Genomic DNA, 19,538 nt, shown 5'->3' with positions numbered 1-19,538 from the left:
GTCACGTGAGGAGAAAAAAACAACAGGAAACGACTTATCTCGCGCCTAGTCAGCGAAATGTTTTTGGGGAAGTGGGTTTAGCAAAAGGAACAGTAGAGAAGGACGTGAAAAAATCACAGCCCAGCCAAGAGAAAGCATCACGCTGTGTAAGAATTTATGTTTTGTTCTACTCTATTCTATTTTATTTAGTCCTTTCTACTTTATTTTGCTCTGTTCTCGTCTATTTTAGTCTATTTTAGTTCAGTTCGGTTAAACACTGTGGAGTTATTTTATATCATATTGTCAAATTTCTATTTTATTCTGTTTTGTTTCCATTCTGTAGTATACGAATTCAGTCTCTTCTGTGCATTCTTCTCTCTTGCACTCAAACTCATCACTGTTTTTAGTGTATTATCATTATTTTTTGATAATTACAAGGTTGTTATAGTCTGGGTAACATAGACTCATAATCAGACACAGTGGGAGATAAAGTCTGAGGTCAAGTTCACGTAAGACTGTGGACCTGTCTGTTGGACTTTTCTGATGAGGAAGTTTATAGTTTGAAGGTAAAGGTGACTTCATGAAAAAAAAATGTCCTGACTGTTCACATACAGATATGCAAAGCACCCAGCTGTCATATGATCGTCATATGATTGTAAATGACACACGGTGAGCTTGTGAATGGTTCTTTTTTTGTGTGGCACGCAGATCACAGCATGCACCTGAAGATATGTCCTCGGCTTGAAGAAATGCAAACAAACAGGTTGACACCTGCTTGCATGAGCAGCATCTTTGTGGCGTTTTCCTGAATGCTGCATATCTCAGCAGGAGGTAGGAAATAAAAGGAAAAAACAGGAACCTGAGCAGCACCCAGCAAAGCTGATGACATTTAAAGCTGAGGGGAGAACTCATGCTTTGTGTGTGTGGCTTTTGTTTTGTGCATTTTATTTTTTTCTGCTACAGATGTCTCTTTGCTGAATTCCTCTCCCGTCGGTCTTTACCTCTAAGTGTGATGGAGCGGCGTCTGATGAGAAGACAGTCAGCCCAGCGCTGCTGTTCCTACAGCACCCTGAAGGCCTGGTTGCCCATCCTCTCATGGCTGCCAAAGTACAACCTGAAGTGGCTAAAGATGGACGTCCTCGCGGGTCTCACTGTTGGATTGACGACTGTACCACAAGCGCTGGCTTATGCTGAAGTGGCCGGCCTTCCCGTGCAGGCGAGTCTTAGGCTTTCCTTTAGGGTTCACCTCCCTCTGGATAACTAATTTGGCTTTCCTCTTTTTCTGAGACACGAGCTTTAAGATGAAAAAATAATTAGCTGCATAATTAGTTCAGACTTTATTTACTTTTCTGTCCACAGTTTGGACTCTACTCGGCCTTCATGGGGGGGTTCATCTACACCTTTCTGGGAACCTCCAAGGACGTGACCCTGGGCCCCACGGCCATCATGTCCCTCTTGTGCTCCTCTGTGGTGGGAGGGCAGCCTCACCGAGCCGTGCTGCTCAGCCTCCTCTGTGGACTCATCCAAGCTGTGATGGCGTTACTGAGATTAGGTGAGAGGAGTGCTCCCGAGGTCATGTGGAAAGCTTGTGATTTCAGTTTTGGGCTTGTCCTGAATTTATTCAAAAACTTGTGAACCACTGAAAGCAAAACAAAATATTTTTTCACAATAACACACATTGTTGTGTGAGTCTGAGAGCACTGGTAGTTTATCCTCCAGTATGTAAAATTTAAGGTGAAGTCCAAAAGTAAAAACAACATCACAAAAATCGAGTAACTATCATGTAGGAACTTAAATTTTAGAGGCAGACAGTCTACTATAAAATCTGTGGATCTTAAATAGTCATCTGTTCATCCATTTCATTAGCCACATATCCAGTTCAGGGTCGTAGGGAGCTGGAGCCCCCTCACCGCCTTCATGTGGCGTGACGCAGGATACACCCTGGACAGGGATGACACACAGAGATAGTTAGCCATTCATGCTCACATTAACATCTAGGTTAGAATTGCCATTACCCGACCAAGCATGTCTTTGGACTGTGGGAGGAAGCTAGAGTACCTGGAGCAAACTCCACAGGCACAAGGAGAACATGAAACCTTGTCTCATGTTCTCCTTGGCCAGGACCCGATCCAAACTTAATTGTGCTGTGGGTTATTTTTAAATGACTTACTAGTCTTGTGTCATTTTACGGTAAACCGGCAATGAATGGGCAGCCTACGAATATAAGCTCCTTATCGAATGAGAATTTATATTTTTTCCTTAAAGAGTTACTGTAATATTTGAAATCTGGAAGGTTTAATAATGTCTTGGTTCTGTAAATCATCCACTACTTTGCTTGTCTTCTGCAGGTTTCCTTCTGGACTTCATCTCTTTTCCTGTAATAAAAGGCTTCACGTGTGCTGCTGCAGTAACTATTGGATTTGGCCAAGTCAAAGTAAGAGTGAAAACATGCACACACAGCAAAAACTAAACACACACATACTTAGAGTTATCTCAGCATATACAACACATCAAACTGTATGCCTCAGTAGGGAAAAAGTCTTTAAAAGAATGAAAAAACAAAACAGAAAGGAAAGTATTATATAAATAAACAGAAGCCAGGATGGAGATGAGACCAGAGAAAACAGGAAGGCATAACAGATGACATAACAAAGAGCAAGGGCCAAACTGAGGGTATAACTGCACCAGGGGTGCACATAAGTGGTCCGCAGGTGCGCATTCGCTGTTAAAATAAAAGACACGCACCAGATAAGAAGTTGCAACGCACGTTTGCGTACATAAGATTTTCTGGAGGAGGACAGAAATTTGACTTTGACTCTTAAAGATGTCGAAGAAGCAAGCTCCTTTAAGCAATTACTTTGGTGTTCCTCCACCTCCAAAGAAATGTCAGAAGGAGTCCGAACCGCAAAAGAAGTGCATATTCTCGGAAAAGTGGTTGCAGGAGGTGAGCTGGCTTCAAACAAATGATGAATGCACAGAGATGTGGTGCAGAATATGCCATGAAAAACCCACTCTAGCGGACAAAAACAGTGCCTTTTATATGTAAGCAAACGCGTGTTGCAACTTTTTATCTGGTGCGCGTCTTTTATTTTGACAGCGAATGCGCACCTGCGGACCACTTGTGTGCACCCCTGGGGTCCGTTCTTCGTACCTCGCTAAGTAAGTTAGCTGGATTTGATTGTTGACGATTTCGCGTGATCTTGGATCGTTCGGTTCTCCGAAGCTCATCCGGGACTTGCTGTCATAGCAACAGATCCGTAAGCGTAAACCTGCTTGGGAGCAGGCTTACTTTATGTAAACAGGATTAGATCGCGGCCACTCAGGTATGTCCGCTTCATTTATACGAAAGCAACAGCGATATTTCTCCACTGTTTTTCCATAAATAAATATTATCAATGTAACTAAAGATAATGCAGCATTCTTTTATTGATTTCATACAGATACATACAGGTCATTTCCTAAAAAAAGGGAAATGTACTATTAATCATTCTATTTCATGTATTTGATTATTTCAGATGTAATTCATATTTTAGAGTAGTAATAGTAAATTACTTCGTGTAATCAAGATGAGAGACCACGGCTATAAAAGCGAAGGTGGATTTGGGAAGTCTGTCGCAGCCATGTCCTGTCCGTTTGTACGCGAGCAACCCATTGCGGAAGGTGCAAGACTGACCAACACCACTGATCAAAGACCACTGATCAGTGGTTTTGGTCAGCGATTGTTGATCAATGGTCATGGTAATTTGCATAATTATGATTAAGGAACTGACCTCACAGCCCATTGTTCCTTCAGTGGGCTGGTTTCAGTCATTATGCAAATGTACTGTTTATAAGGTTGGGGAAACCTGCAGTCAGCTGAGACTGAAGAAGTCACTTGGATGAGTGACGAAACGTTTCTCCCACAAAACGCTACGTCCAGATGAACAGAATCAACTTTTGGAGATTTACTTACCTGGATGATTGAGAATGCATCAAGACGTTTTATTACCATTCTGTAGAATATTCTTATATTTCACTTTTACTTGTTCCCATGTTCTAGTGGGTCCTGTTGTGGCTCTAATGTGAAAGAGGATATAATGTAATATAATATAATATGATATAATATTTAATTTGTTTAATTTGTCAGCAAATTTCTGCCAGCCCTCTCTCCTTGCTTTTGCAGCCTTTGCAGTGTTCCCTTGCGTTTTAATTAAACTCTGAAACTCCTGAAATCCCTCAATCAAGAGTTCTTGCTCTGCTGCCGAAAAATACTGAGCACGCTCCTTCGACATTTTTGCCGATCAATGTTTCTACTATCGATGCGTAGCCCCTTTTAAGCCGCCCAGTGATCTCACATTACTTCATCCAGCTGTACTAATCGTCAACAACAGGTGTGTTCGGAGAACCGGAATAGCGAGCTCAAAGTTGGCGCGATGATTTGATCTTGGATGTGTTATTTGATCTTGGATGTAGTAAGCGAGGTACGAAGAACGGACCCCTGAACTGCACCAAGGCAGATCAGGGGAATGTGGAACAGCTGGGGCAAATAAACACAGGTGTAAATAATCGACACAATGAGGCAGGAGAGAAAGTAAGACTAAACACAATGTAAAGGAGACAAAATGGTATCAAAGTAAAACAGGAAGAGAGGCACAATAACTAAAAGGGAACTGCAGACAGAACTAGCCTAAACGTAGGGGAACTGGCATAGAAGGAAAAGGTAGGAAACAGTAATTTGAACTAAATGCTCAAGACTGAAACGCTAAGGGAGTACACAAAGGTGAAAGTCTAAACCAAAACCATCAAACTAAAGATAATGAAAAATAAACAGAACTTGAAAAGACCAAAAAACACAAAACGCTGGGTAAAAGACCCAGAATCATGACAGAAGCAGTGCTGAAAAATACACTGGGAAGCACACAGAATTAAAAAAATAATCTCTAGAATGATCACAACTAGCTTACTGTCATCTAAGAAAATAGAAAAGTCACCAGAAAGCACCACAATAATGATTTGAGCATTGGGTGGACCAGTGGTTAGTACTGTTGCCTCTAAGCTAGAAGGTTGTGTGTTTGAATCCACCTGCTGGGTCCTTTCTGTGTGGAGTTTGCATGTTCTCCTTCTGCCTACAAAACTCCTTATTGCTTTTTCTTTTTACTAGCACAGGCTCTGATGTACATTCCCGCTCTGCTTCAGTCAGGTTCTTGTACTTCTCTGTGGTTTAGTCTCTTAATAAAACACTTAAACACAGCAGTCTGCTCTCTACAAACTAAGCACATGGCTTTACCTCTGACTTTAGTAAATAAATATTTGAAAAGTCTGTGTCTTAAAACTCTCTATTCTGCATCACTGTTTCTTTATTAATGCAAGTTGAAATCTTTCAGGGCTCGCAAACTCACACCTCTCATAAATGTCTGTTTATGTGAAAGCTGCACTTGCTTGCACATGCATACATCAAATGCAATAAAATTAATAGTTGCCTTCAAAAAAAAGGAAAAAAGTTGTGGTGTGGTTTCCCACAAAATCACACAAACACTAAGACACCCTATCAATTTCCCATTGACCTCATGCAGACAGGTCAAAGATGTGGCCAATGAGCACTATAATCTGTGTTGAGCTTTTACTGGTGGATTTGCATCATTCACTGCTTGTTGGTGAACTGATTAACATTAAATGTTAATACTCAGGTTATACTCAAAAGTGCATTTTGATTGCTCTGAGTGTGTAATCTGCTCTTGCCCTTTCCTTTTCCATTCATAATGTCAGTGGTTTTACCCGCTCTTCCTTTTTTTCTAGAATATTCTGGGAATCCAGGGTGTCCCTCGGCAGTTTTTCCTGGAGGTTTACTACACCTTCCACAAGATCCCTGAGGCCAGGATCGGTGATGTGGTTCTTGGTCTGATTTGTCTCGCTCTGCTGGTCACGTTGATGGTCATGAAGTCGAGTCTAACCTCTGACAGTGACTCCACCTGCTCCATGTATGCCAGGAAAGTAGTGTGGGCTGTAGCTACCAGTGAGTACCTTTGTGTTTGAGTAAACGTGTCTCTCTTTTAAAAAAATAACAATATTCTGTTCATTACATTTTTATTGTATTTCTTTATATCATCAGTGCGTAACGCTGCAGTGGTCATCGCTGCATCCCTCATAGCATTTTCCTGGGAGACGTATGGTAATCACGTCTTCACAATCACTGGAAAAACTACCCGCGGACTGCCACCATTCAGGCCTCCACCCACCTCTGACACTACAGCCAACGGCACCGTCGTTTCCTTTGGAGAGATTGTGAAGGTAAGGAGGAAACAGCCAGTAACCTGATGAAGACACTGGATCTTTTCGATAAATGATTGAGCTGAAAGTTTCACTTCCAGAATCCCTCTGCTCTCAGAAAGAGCAGCTGACTGTCTCGTCTTCCTCTCTGTGTGTTTTAAAGGACTTTGGAGGAGGGCTAGCGGTGATCCCCTTCATGGGCCTGTTGGAGAGCATTGCTATTGCGAAAGCATTTGGTAAGTAATGTTAGTCATATGAATGATTTCCTGTTACTGGTTTCAGAGGATAATCATAATGATGGTGGTAATTCCTTGACATTTCCACTTCTTCAATGAGATGTCTTCGGGCAAACTTAAATGATAGACATAAAATATGGTACAGATATTCACACTTCTTACTTATTTTTATTAATCTGGTATCTCCAAAACTAATAGCTGACAGTCCCATAATTTAACATGTTAAACTAACACTGTAAACATATAAAACTCCAATAGCAATGATAATATTTATCATGTATTTAGCTTGTAAGTGCAACATGGCTGTCAATTTAAGGCTTCATCATGAAGATGAAATTAATAAAGATCAATACTTTATACATTTTTAAAAACGTAACATGTTTCAAAAGCATTTTTCTACTCATTAAATAGTTATTAGATAATAAAGGCAGCTAAAGAATGTTTTTCTCATCACACTGTTGGCTGATTTTAACTTAATGTTTCTCCTCAGCCAGTCAGAACGACTACAGGATCGATGCCAACCAGGAGCTGCTGGCAATCGGAGTGACCAACATCATGGGCTCCTTTGTGTCAGCCTACCCTGTCACAGGCAGCTTTGGGAGGTTTGTGTGTCTGTGTGTGTTATTTTCATAGTTATAATAAAAGTTATGTTTATTCTGATATGTTTTCTTTCACATCCAGGACAGCTGTGAACTCCCAGACTGGAGTTTGCACTCCAGCTGGAGGGGTTGTCACCAGTAAGTTGTGACACTTTCAGCTTTTACGTTTTCCTCTTCTGCCCCCTTGTGGCCATTTATGTTGTCATACATCAAATTATCCTCACCTTTTTTGCTATTTTGGTGCAAATAAATATCATATTTTATGTTGTTTATACAGTTTTTAAATGTTTCATGATTTCCTTTCTCTTTATTCTTGCAGGTGTAATAGTGTTACTTTCCTTGGCCTTCCTCATGCCGGCCTTTTATTACATCCCCAGAGCTTCTCTAGCTGCTGTCATCATCTGTGCAGTGGCTCCCATGGTGGATTACCGTGTGGTGGCTAAGATGTGGAGGATACGAAGTGAGTGTCATCTTGCTATTTTAATTAGTCAAGTCACTTTTATTTATGTAAGATATTTAAATTAAAAACAGAGTTTACCCAAAGTTCTTTGTATTCGACTATACAGAGTAGCCAAAATATATAGAAAAGATGTGAAAAAAATGATTGAACTGAATTCAATTTGTCAACTGTTGTAAACGACTTTATATGGGAGGGAGAATTGTGGAGTCTGGAGCCAGACTCAGTCACCGTCTCAGTCCCCCATTTTTAGGCAAGAACATAATATATAACATGTGTAACGTCTAGTATCGATGGAGGATGTAAAAGGCACTTAAACGTTAATGATGATAATTTATCCCCCATAGAGCTGGACCTTCTCCCCTTTTTTGTGACGTTCCTGATGAGTTTCTGGGAGGTGCAGTACGGCATCGTAGGAGGTATAGCTGTGTCTGGAGCCCTGCTGCTCTACAGTATGGCCAGACCCCAGATAGAGGTGCGTTATCTCTTTATGTCTGTGTGCAAGCAGTGTATGAAACTAGTCATGTGAAGTGAGTTTGTTTGACTCAATATCACGGGTAAAGAGTTAAAGGAATTCACAAGCATAAAACAGGAGAAAAAAACAATTAAGAAGGTCACAAATACTAAGTCATAAAATGGTCTTAAAAGTCATAAAATACTAATCCGTAAAGTACTAATAATGTAAAAAATACATGAAAAGAGAAAGAGGGGAGGGAGAGATGAAGAAAGCAAACTTGGTATTAAAATGAGAAGAAGATATGATCTTGATGAAGAGGACAATGATTAAGGATGATTTGACTGAAAATGTCTTAAAAGCGGTACATAAGATTTTTTTTTTTGTTAGTATTTGCCTGGGTTAAACATTTGCTTTTTGTAGGCACGTGAATCAAAGCTGGATCCATCCTTATCCACCCAGAGAAAAGTCATCATGGAGTTAAATTGTGATGTTTTGCTGCTTCTTCCTGTCACACCAGTGTGTGATGACTGGCCCAGCTTCCAGCAGCTAAACTCTCTCAGACTGCATCTTATATCAGGACCAACCTAGAACCCAGATGCAGGAGACACTGTGTTGTTTTGTAGTGGGGTATTCACCATTTCAGTTTATCTTAGAGCCAGTTACAGTGGTGGTAAAAAGTGTAAATACAAAATGCAGAATGTCCGACCGTCTGTTCATGACCTCTGCTGAAGAACACTTGGGTTCTGCAGCAGGACAAAATACACCAGCGAGTCCACCTCTGAGAGGCTTAAGAAAAACTAAATGAAGAACTGGAACTGGAATGTTAACAGAACTTTGAGACTTTCTATGAACTTCTTAAATCTTGCCCTGCCAATACTTGATAATGAATAAGCTAAAAATAAAAGTAGTAAAAACTAAAACTAAACATTTTTCATAACTTTGATGAGGACACATTTGAAATCTGTGGTATCAAACAAGACTAATGCTGTAATATTGCATTTCTGCGTTGCAGGTGACTGATCACGGCGTGTTGGTGATGGAGTTGAGCAGTGGCCTCACTTTTCCAGCCACCGAGTATCTCAGCCACATCATACACACTCGGGCTCTGCAGGGTAATGAAATGCTTGATAGTCTGTGTGGGCACATTTCAGTGTTTCCTGCTGTTTACTTGCTCGTCTTTCCCCAGTGTCTCCACCACGGTCTGTGGTGCTGGACTGCTCTCACGTCAGCGTCATTGATTACACAGTGATCAGTGAGCTCAGGGACCTGCTGAGGCAGTTCAAACTCCGAGAAGTGCATCTGATATTTGCCGGATTGCAGGTACACCCTTCAGTCCTTAAAAACCTTTAATCCTTACTGAATGAGTTCATACTCATCATCTTTTGCTTTCCCCTGCCTGTGTCTTCCTCCCTTCGTCAGCCCTCTATTCTGAAGGTTCTCCTGGCAGCTGATCTGGAGGGTCTCAGGCACAATCACAGCGTGGACGAGGCACTGCAGATGGAGTCGAGGAACCTTCTTGATGACTAACACAAAAACTATCCAGTTACAGCCTGGAGAGGAGAGATGCCTCTAATCTGGAATTATAAGGCTCTTAAGACCTCAAAAAATCTATAAACTACCTCCAGCGAGTAATTTCTCGGCAGTTTGCAGCGACTGCCACTGACCAAGTGAAGAAATAGGAAAATCTGTTAAGTTTACAAACACTGTCCACTGCACAACAACTTTGGAGCACAAGTTTAATATAATGTCTGTAAATGTAAATAATATAATCTATTAATATCTGGACTGTGTAAGTAATAGTGGATATATGTGGTATAATTTTGCTAATAGATGTCTGTGTGGTGTTTTAAGGTTGAAAGTCCAGAGTGGGACCAAATATGCTCTTAAAAACAAGAAGTTACTGATTAATGAAGTGAGCAAAGTCAGGCTAACACAAGTGCCATCTATCATTTTATTTATTTATATGTGTAAAATGTACTGTAAGGCAGTAGTCTCTTATTTTATGTTGACAAAGAAATGCTTCTAGGTGGGAAAAAGGCAAAACTTTTAAAACTTTTCTTATTATAAATATTATAAATTATTCCAGTCTTGTGAGAGACCTGGTGCACATGGCCTCCCAGCCAATGAGAGCTGGGACAGGATCTCTAGTTGATGAGTGGTTAAAAAAATATTGAAGACGAATGAATTATATGTTTAACCCAAATCATCACATTTATACAAAGATTTTTACTGAATAAATGATTACAAATTATTTGTGTGTCTGTGTACATGCAGAATTTTTTATAGTTCTGATCATTTATTCTTCTATTTAATGATCATAAGTTATCATCACTTGTCGTGGGCATGATCCTTGGGATGACCATGCAACAGTGCTGCAACTGAAAAACTGTGTCCGAGTTCTTTTCCATTTCTATTAGTTTTATTTCTGCTAGTTTTCCTTCTAGTTTGCTGCCACATCTTTTCACAGTCAGTTCATAACTCTCCCCAGAATGCAGTCGTAAAAAAAATAAAGTACACCATCTTTCTCTTCTAGTTTTACACATCAAGACACAAGTTAAAAAATCATCTCGTCTTTACCAGATTTTAAAATAATTGAAATAAAACCTCGGATGAAAAAGCAACACATGACATATTACACTGTGTTGTTATCTCTGACAAAAACTAAACCAAAATGCAAAAGCAGTGTGTAAAAGCCACACCCATGTCTGATTATTGCAAAACCTGTTCTCAATCAAGAAATCACTTAAATACGACCTGCCTGACAGAGTAGAGTAGACTAGAAAAAACAAAACAAAATTAAGACTTTTGAGATGCCTAGTTAAAGTCGTGACCTGAATCCAATTGAAATGTTGTGTCATGATCTTAAAAAGGCGGTTCATGCTCGAAAACCGTCCAATGTAGCTGAATTACAACAATTCTGCAAAGATTAGTGGGCCAAAATTCCTCCACAGTAAAAGACTCATTTCCAGTTATTGCAAATGCTTGGTTGCAGTTGTTGCTGTTAAGGTGGCCCAACCAGTTATTAGGTTTAGGAACCAATCACCCTTTCACACCGGGCCATGTAGGTTTGTATTTCTCCCCCCCTTAATAATAAACACCTTCATCTAGAAACTGCATTTTGTGTTTACTTTGTCTAATATTTAAATTTGTTTGATGAAACATAAAAGTGTGACAGACATACAATAAAATAGGAAATAATGAAGGGCGCAAACACTTTTTCACATCATTGTAAGTGCATTTGATTAGCAGCACTTTGCTTATACTGCACTTACCCTCTTTTGTATGGAAACAATAACAATGCGCTTAGTTTTTCACAAGGCTGCTTCTGTCTTTTGTTTTTGTTAAATAAAGAATAACAAGGTGTTGTTTGTTGTTCATCTGAGGCAAGGAGATCTAATGTTAAAATATGTTACAAAATTGACAGGGGATTTCTTTAAATCACCCTGCCGTTCTTCAGCTGAGACGTCTGAGTTGGAAAACACTAACACACTGCAGTTCTTTACTCGCGAGGACGGTCACAGAGCGCTCGCACAGGAGACACTCATGGACTCGCGCTTTGTCACCGTCTGCGTTCTTTATTTATACAAGATTGATCTGTGTGTGTGTGTGTGTTACAAAGATAACATCATCACTCCAGTAGCGGGACTTTCCCTTTTCTACATCTGTATGTTCTCGTAAAAGAGCTGAGCTTTCTTCTTCTCTACATCTAAATGTTCAGAACAACAGGAAGCGGTTAGTATCTGCATAAGTTCAGCACACAAATTACTAGGTGAAAAGTCATGTAGAAATATGCTTAATGGCAAATAATGAAAGGATACATTTCATGTAGCTGATCACATATATACAATTTTCTCTTGACAAAAATATTTTTCAAAAACTAGTAATGTCTACCTACTCATGGCCTCTATATTTCTTTCTTTGTAGAATTTTTTTTGTTAAAGAGACACTTCTGACAAACTACAAACATGAAGTTGTATTATATCTTTAAATAAGAATCAAATAAAATCACTTTTACACATTTATTTTTACTTTCAACATAGAGCAAAACGCTTACAATAAATTTTGGGACCTTTAAGATTTAAGACAAAGACCCTAACAGTAAGACTGGAGTGATGTTTGACACTATTTGGGTGAAACACAAGGATCAAGAAATTTGTTAACCCCTGAAGGATGTTTACATCAGTTACATTAGCACAGGTAGGTTATGAAACTGAAGTTCAGTTTGTAAGACAGGGAGGCTAAGTTCAGCCTGCTCTCTGATTGTTTCCTGTAGTTCAAAAAGGCTGCAATAAAAAAAAATCTGAAAGGCAAAAGCACATGGAAAAACAGATAATGTTTTTCACTGTGTCTTATCACGTGTACTTTACTTTTGATTTAGGTCATACGATGTCTTATCAGTGTAATAGCTTGATCTAAATTGCTTAGAGAGGTTACTTATTTTCATATTAATAATAAAATATGAGGATAAACAAGAAGTTGCACAAGTTTTCCACTAAGCATCCACGTGCTAAACAATGATAAGAAACAAACATTTATTTAATCATTCATCCAGTCACTCACATTTTTGCAATTAACTTGCAGTGAGTTAATTTCTCCATTTATTTTTTTTTGCTTATTACTTTTACTGGATGTAAAGCTGGGACCTGCTCCTTTTGAATGAGTTTTATATTGTATGCAAGCAGAGATGATGTGAAATCTGTTGCTTTTTGCAAAGCTAAAACATCTCTTGATGAGCTACAAAAGTGAAGTTTTTATTATAGGTACATTATTGTAAGGAAGATCAATCACAGTAGCATCACTTTGTCTGTTTTTACATTCAATTCAAAAGATATTTATTGAAATATTTTGAAAAAAATCTTGGGCATTAAGAGCTCTATAATGACTGTAAAAATAAGACTTTAGTGATGTATGACACTATGTGAGTTTGACCAAATTTACTCTGGTGAAGAAAAGAAAGAGATTGAACCTCAGGGGAACCTTAACACCAGAGGCTGGAATAAAAATGCAGTCATAAAAGCAAATCACGTGGAATCAAATCAATAAAAAATCAATAAACATCCAGGGTCTCACGGCCATCGTGTTTTGTTGTGTATGCTTTAGTTTTGATTATATGATCTCTTATTGGTGTAATAATCTTGCTATTATCCTTCTATCACAAATCAGCCTTGACATTCATCTCCACCCACCCCACCCCGCTTGCTCTTTCTTCATCACCTCGGTTGTGTACTGCTCATTGTTCGAGATGATTTATCCCGAGTATTTAAACTCATATTATCATCTAATACATTAGTTTCCACTAAGCATTATTCTGTTAAACAATAAAACATATTTTAATTTGATAAACCAAAATACATAGGTGATGTGTTAAGAAGATTTTATTTTAATTTCTTATCATCTTCGATGCTGCATTATTAAAAATTTGTCTGTGCCAAGTAGCGAGGGTTAGAAGGCTCATTCTGGTAACATGAAACTATCATTCCTACAGAATCCTGACAGAACAACTGAGGATACAACAAACTTGTCACGGTTCTGGGTCAGTTTGACCCAGTATTTTGAGTTGTTATGTTTTGGTTTATTTTTGAATGATGGATTGTTTTCTTATTCTCTTGTAGTGCTTGTGGTGGTGGTGGTGATGATGATGATGATGATTATTATTATTAGTTTCTTGTTTCTGTTTATTCATGTTTTAGGATTTGTTCTTCGGTTGTGTCTCACGTTTAGTATTGTTCAGGTTCCATGTGTTATATTCAGTCTGTCTTTCAGTGTCGAGTCTGTGTCCTTGTGTAGTGGTTTCTGGTTTCCTGTTTTATTGTGAAAGTCTGTCCTATGTTAGTGTGTGCAATTTTGCTCCCCCTGTCTCGTTAGCCCTGATCTCTCCCAGCTGTGTCTCCCGCCTGTTGCCCATTCCCTGATTACCACCGTCTGTATATAAGCCCTGCTCGGCTGAGCAGCTGCTGTGTGCAGGTTTGGTGAAGACCACACTTCTCACCAGGCCTGCTGACGAGGTGCATGGGCATCTGAATTTACAACATGAATTACTAGTGTCGCGATCATCAGTTGTAGCCACTGAGGAGACTAGAAATGGGCGTAATACATTAGATGTCGGCTAGCGCGCGGCTAACATTTACCTCAAAGAAAAAGGCTTAAATGCGCTATTCAGCGTCGTTTAATTTCCGCTAAATCCAGAGTCTGTAACTTCACGTAAACATAGAAGAAATGCCAGTTTCCATTTAAAAAAAAAAAAAAAAAATAGCGGACTTGCCAGCTTCTTCGCTGTGTGTTGTTGTTTTGGTGACGCAACTTCCGTCGACCAGACGATTGGTCGTCTACAGTGGGTTTTGGCGCTCCTATTGGCCCGAGTCTACAGTGTCTACGCTCACCGTAGACTCCGGGCCAATGAAAAGCCGTAATGGTCTACAGACACCGTAGACGTTGCACTACCGTAGACTCGACTTCCATCTGCAGCGTATGCTTCTATTGGAGTGAAAGGGAGACAGGTCCCCACCTGTTCTTCACGCCACACTGTGCCATCTTTCGCTGACAAGCTTGGGATCAAGATTTGGGTGGCCTGCGACCTAAAATCCAAGTACATTTGCAATGTCCTCCCATATCTTGGCAAGGACCCCAATCGTCCCAGTGGGGAGAGACTGTCTGAAAATGTAGTGATGAGGCTGATGGAACCATTCCTAGACAAGGGCAGAAATGTTACCACGGACAATTTCTTCACATCGCTTTCACTTGTGCAAAAACTTCTTAGACGGAAAACCACCATCCTCGGCACAGTCAACAAGATTCGCCGGGAAATTCCTCAATCCGCTAGACACACAGATCGCAATGAATTCACCACTCAGGTATGTTGCAGGTCTTTTGTGGTTCTATGTTTATGTGTTTCATTGTGTGTAAAAGTGCTATGGAAATAACAACTTATCTTATTTCTTAGGTGTTTTCAACCACTGCTGCCACGCTGACGGCGTATGCGGCCAAACGGAAGAAGACAGTCTATATTCTTAGCAGCATGCACAGCGTGGTTCAGACTGATAACACCACCAAAAGGAAGCCAAACACTGTCACCCTTTACAACACCACAAAGTGTGGCGTGGATGTGATGGACCAGATGGTGCGGGAGTACACTGTCCGCAGAGGAACACGGCGCTGGCCAGTTGCCGTGTTCTATAACATGATTGACATGGCAGCACTGAATGCACATGTGCTGTATCAAGCATGCACCGGGACGCAGGAAAGACGGGTGGACTTCCTGGTGGAGCTTGCAAGAGAGTTGGCTAACTCTCATATGGCTGGGAAGAAGGCAAGAAAAGAACAGTTGCTTCGGACACAACCCTCCACACCTAGCCCTGGAAAAAGAGCCACGTGTCAGGTCAAACACAAATGCAAGAACAATCATGCCACTGTGCGATGTGTTCACTGCTACAGATACACATGTGGTAAATGCAGACTACAGATACCATGGCAGTGCCAGGATTGTTAGTGATTGCTGAAAATGTTGAAATGTACTCACTGACTTTTTATTGTTATTTGTAAATATGTGTACAAATGGTGTTTTTTTTTTTTTTTTTTTTTTTTTTTTTTTGCACTGTTTTTATCAATAAATCTCAGCAACAAAGGAAATACACCCATGTGTGTTGATTTCTCCCTAAAATGGCAACCTGAAACACAAGTTTCCTTGTGGCTCAGGAAACTAACCACTCCAAGTGGTTCAGCATGGCCCCACCTTATTTACATAACAAAAGCAGCTGTTCACAGGTGATTAAGGATATTAGCTAAAAGCCTACCAGCCATTTGGCTGGAAGGCGGGTTTTAAAGGTAGAAAAGCCAAATGGCTGCTCTCTGGGACTTCCAGTGTTAAGACTGTTTCGTCTGGAACTGTTTATTCTGGGGCTATGTTTATTCAGTCAGCTGCCCGTCCACCTTTAGCCCAGTGTCCCCTGCTCAGCAGCCACCTGTAGCACAGTTTCCAGTGTCCCCTGCTCAGCAGCCACCTGTAGCACAGTTAGCTGCCCGGCCGGTAGCCCAGTCACCAACTCCACCACCACTTTAATCTTAAATTCAGTCACCCGTACAGTCTTCACCCCCGCTACCCTACCCCCGCTCAGTCACTACCACAATCAGACTTTCTGCAAACTTTGTTACAGTCCATAGCCCAGTCAGTAGCGCAGTTAGTAGAGGAATCATTAGCTTTGTCATCTGCTCAGTCAGCCACTCATCTTCACCCTCAGCCGGGGGTCCCAATTGCCTCTGGTCCTGCATCTGCTCCAGCTGGAGGGCCCGAGGAGCCCGTCCAGCCCCAGGTTTCGTCAGCTGGAGGGCCCGAGGAGCCCGTCCAGCTTCAAGTTTCGTCAGCTGGTGGGTCCGAGGAGCCCACCCAGCACTGCGCCTCGTTAGCTGAGGGTCCTGGAGGACCCAGCCAGCACATCCTCATATCTGCTGACGGTCCGGGGAAGTCCGTTCAGCCGTCACCTGCTGAATCATCCCCCGCGATTTCCACATCGTTGCCTGCAGCATCCACATCGTCAGGTTCCGCAGCCGTCCCGCCGCCGCCACCTGGTCCAGCTTCCGCAGCCGTCCCGCCGCCTGGTCCAGCCTCCGCAGCCGTCCCGCCGCCGCCGCCTGGTCCAGCCTCAACTCCGCTTTCGCCTGGTCCTGCAGTAGCAACACTGCCATCAGAGCCAGCTCGGCCTGTTCCACCTCGCCTTCGTTGGCCGCTTTCCAGGCCTCTAAGTTGGTCGTCTACAGTGGGTTTTGGCGCTCCTATTGGCCCGAGTCTACAGTGTCTAAGCTGGCCGTCGAGGGTGGCCTCCTGAAGGAATTCGCCGCCGCTGCTGGCTTCGCAGCCGACCTCCGGACCTGCTCTGTCGTTGCCGCTGGCTTCGTGGCCGGCCTCCGGACCTGCTCTGTTGCCGCCACTGCCTTCCGCGTGGCCGGCCTCCTGAGTTGTTTTTTCTGTGTTGTTGCCATTTGCACGGCCGGCCCCCCGAACTGTCTTGGTCCTTGTGTTGTTGACCTCCGAGTCGACCCCCTGAACTTTTTCGTGGACTCATATTGAGATCCGCTCTAGTTTTGTTTGGATCATTTCTGTATTCCTGGACTTTTGATTTCTTGGACTGTTGCTAGGTCTCCAGTGTTTTTGGTTTTTGACCTGTTTTCCTGACCTCCAGTGTTTGTGTTGCACTGTTTTTCTTGTGTTTATGAACTACTCTGGACTCATGCTCCTTGTTTTCTGTTTTGTTTTCCCGTGCTCGGTGTCGCGTCGTACCATCAGATTATGCCTGTGTGTTTCTGATTCTCCGTGTTCATTATTCTGTTCATGTTTTGTTTGGTCACCAGCAATAAAGCTGAGGTTTTTGAGTTTCAAATTAGTGTCTGAGTCCTGCATTTGGATCCACCTCTTCATCTGCCTGCACACAGAGCCCTGACAAAACTGACATTTAATAAACAACCCTTTTTGTTATTGTTTTTTATTAATTTATTTTTTTTACTTGTGATAAACATGCACTCTGGACTAAATGTCCAGCCCTATTCTGTTGAACCAAGGCTACACTTGACACAAAGTTCTGAGGCATGTTGTTACAGACCCTGAAGGAAAAACATACAGTGGCTTGCAAAAGTATTCGGCCCCCTTGAACTTTTCCACATTTTGTCATATTACAGCCACAAACATGAATCAATTTTATTGGAATTCCACGTGAAAGACCAATACAAAGTAGTGCACATGTGAGAAGTGGAACGAAAATCATACATGATTCCAAACATTTTTTACAAATAAATAACTGCAAAGTGGGGTGTGCGTAATTATTCAGCCCCCTGAGTCAATACTTTGTAGAACCACCTTTTGCTGCAATTACAGCTGCCAGTCTTTTAGGGTATGTCTCTACCGGCTTTGCACATCTAGAGACTGAAATCCTTGCCCATTCTTCTTTGCAAAACAGCTCCAGCTCAGTCAGATTAGATGGACAGCGTTTGTGAACAGCAGTTTTCAGATCTTGCCACAGATTCTCGATTGGATTTAGACACCAGACAGGTCAGGGATAAAGTTATTGAGAAATTTAAAGCAGGCTCAGGCTACAAAAAGATTTCCCAAGCCTTGAACATCCCACCGAGCACTGTTCAAGCGATCATTCAGAAATGGAAGGAGTATGGCACAACTGTAAACCTACCAAGACAAGGCCGTCCACCTAAACTCACAGGCCGAACAAGGAGAGCGCTGATCAGAAATGCAGCCAAGAGGCCCATGGTGACTCTGGACGAGCTGCAGAGATCTACAGCTCAGGTGGGGGAATCTGTCCATAGGACAACTATTAGTCGTGCACTGCACAAAGTTGGCCTTTATGGAAGAGTGGCAAGAAGAAAGCCATTGTTAACAGAAAACCATAAGAAATCCTGTTTACAGTTTGCCACAAGCCATGTGGGGGACACAGCAAACATGTGGAAGAAGGTGCTCTGGTCAGATGAGACCAAAATGGAACTTTTTGGCCAAAATGCAAAACGTTATGTGTGGCGGAAAACTAACACTGCACATCACTCTGAACACACCATCCCCACTGTCAAATATGGTGGTGGCAGCATCATGCTCTGGGGGTGCTTCTCTTCAGCAGGGACAGGGAAGCTGGTCAGAGCTGATGGGAAGATGGATGGAGCCAAATACAGGGCAGTCTTGGAAGAAAACCTGTTGGAGTCTGCAAAAGACTTGAGAGTGGGGCGGAGGTTCACCTTCCAGCAGTAGAGCAGGGCGATATGACCCAAAATATTTATCACGATATACATTTGAAAATTTGCGATAACGATATAACTGACGATATAATTGACACTAGACAAAATACTTTATAACTCCACAACTATGTTAGTGCAAAAAAAAAAGAATGTATTTTCACTTAAACAAGCAGCTGTTTTTTATGTGCATTAAAGTTATATAAAAATTTAACAGTGCAAATGCAAATTCCTTGCTGACAGTTTAACCAAAAGGAATTTCCAGTGGAAATTGGCCGACATATCCTCAGCATAACCATGTATAATATCCACAAAACTTAAAAAGAGGTTATACACGCACAATACGGTAATATGTTGAAGCACAGTACGTATCACTCCGCGAGGCTCCTGCCTACGATAGCCGTAATGCTCCGACAATCCATCAAGCTGTGCGGGTTCGTAGCTTAGCAAAGTCGTACTAAAACATTTGACAGATTTTCGAGCGCCGTGTACCACATGAAATTGTTCCGAGGTCAGTAAACACAACCAGAATTCATACATAAGGCACACGGGATTATAAGGGGCACTGTCGATTTTCAGATTTTAAGTGTGCCGTATTTTTCAAAAAACACGGTAATAACGACGGCCCGCTAGCATGCTCTACCAAAAATAGTGCTTTGTTGTGTATCCGACAGACGAAAGCTAAACCAGTTCCACACCATTGAAGTTGCAGCATTTTTACAAACCAATTCTGGTTCATCGTTTCATTCAATGATCCCCTTTCGCCCTTCTCATTCTCCATCGCCGCCATGCTTTTTCCACCATGTACGTATGAAAACAAAGGCACTGCGCATGCGCATTTT

The 19,538-nt window shown here is 41.5% G+C and overlaps 1 protein-coding gene across 2 annotated transcripts; it reads left to right on the top strand.

The window, feature by feature from the left end:
* Positions 1-26: 26 nt before the first annotated feature.
* slc26a11 (solute carrier family 26 member 11) lies at positions 27-10,225 on the top strand. 2 transcript variants are annotated; one of them, XM_063476719.1, is made up of 15 exons: positions 27-146; positions 688-810; positions 988-1,195; positions 1,339-1,531; positions 2,328-2,413; positions 5,755-5,971; positions 6,068-6,246; positions 6,389-6,461; positions 6,952-7,063; positions 7,143-7,198; positions 7,380-7,520; positions 7,865-7,992; positions 8,987-9,086; positions 9,161-9,294; positions 9,394-10,225. In XM_063476719.1, exons 3-15 carry the CDS (start codon positions 992-994, stop codon positions 9,499-9,501), a joined length of 1,731 nt encoding a protein of 576 aa, XP_063332789.1. In that variant the 5' UTR covers positions 27-146; positions 688-810; positions 988-991; the 3' UTR covers positions 9,502-10,225. The 2 variants fall into 2 exon arrangements, with proteins under 2 accessions (XP_063332789.1, XP_063332788.1); XM_063476718.1 differs by having other exon boundaries at positions 943-1,195.
* Positions 10,226-19,538: the final 9,313 nt, after the last annotated feature.

Source organism: Pelmatolapia mariae, linkage group LG6 (assembly GCF_036321145.2).
Source record: "Pelmatolapia mariae isolate MD_Pm_ZW linkage group LG6, Pm_UMD_F_2, whole genome shotgun sequence".
NCBI lineage: Eukaryota > Metazoa > Chordata > Actinopteri > Cichliformes > Cichlidae > Pelmatolapia > Pelmatolapia mariae.
Note: the sequence above shows the minus strand (reverse complement) of the source record. Positions and strands in the feature narration are given on the sequence as shown.

Coding starts and splice junctions, on each gene's coding strand:
- slc26a11 (XM_063476719.1), top strand. CDS start 992: ATGGAGCGGCGTCTGATGAGAAGACAGTCAGCCCAGCGCTGCTGTTCC. Junction 9,087..9,160: donor ACACACTCGGGCTCTGCAGG/GTAATGAAATGC, acceptor GTCTTTCCCCAG/TGTCTCCACCACGGTCTGTG. Junction 9,295..9,393: donor TGATATTTGCCGGATTGCAG/GTACACCCTTCA, acceptor TCCCTTCGTCAG/CCCTCTATTCTGAAGGTTCT.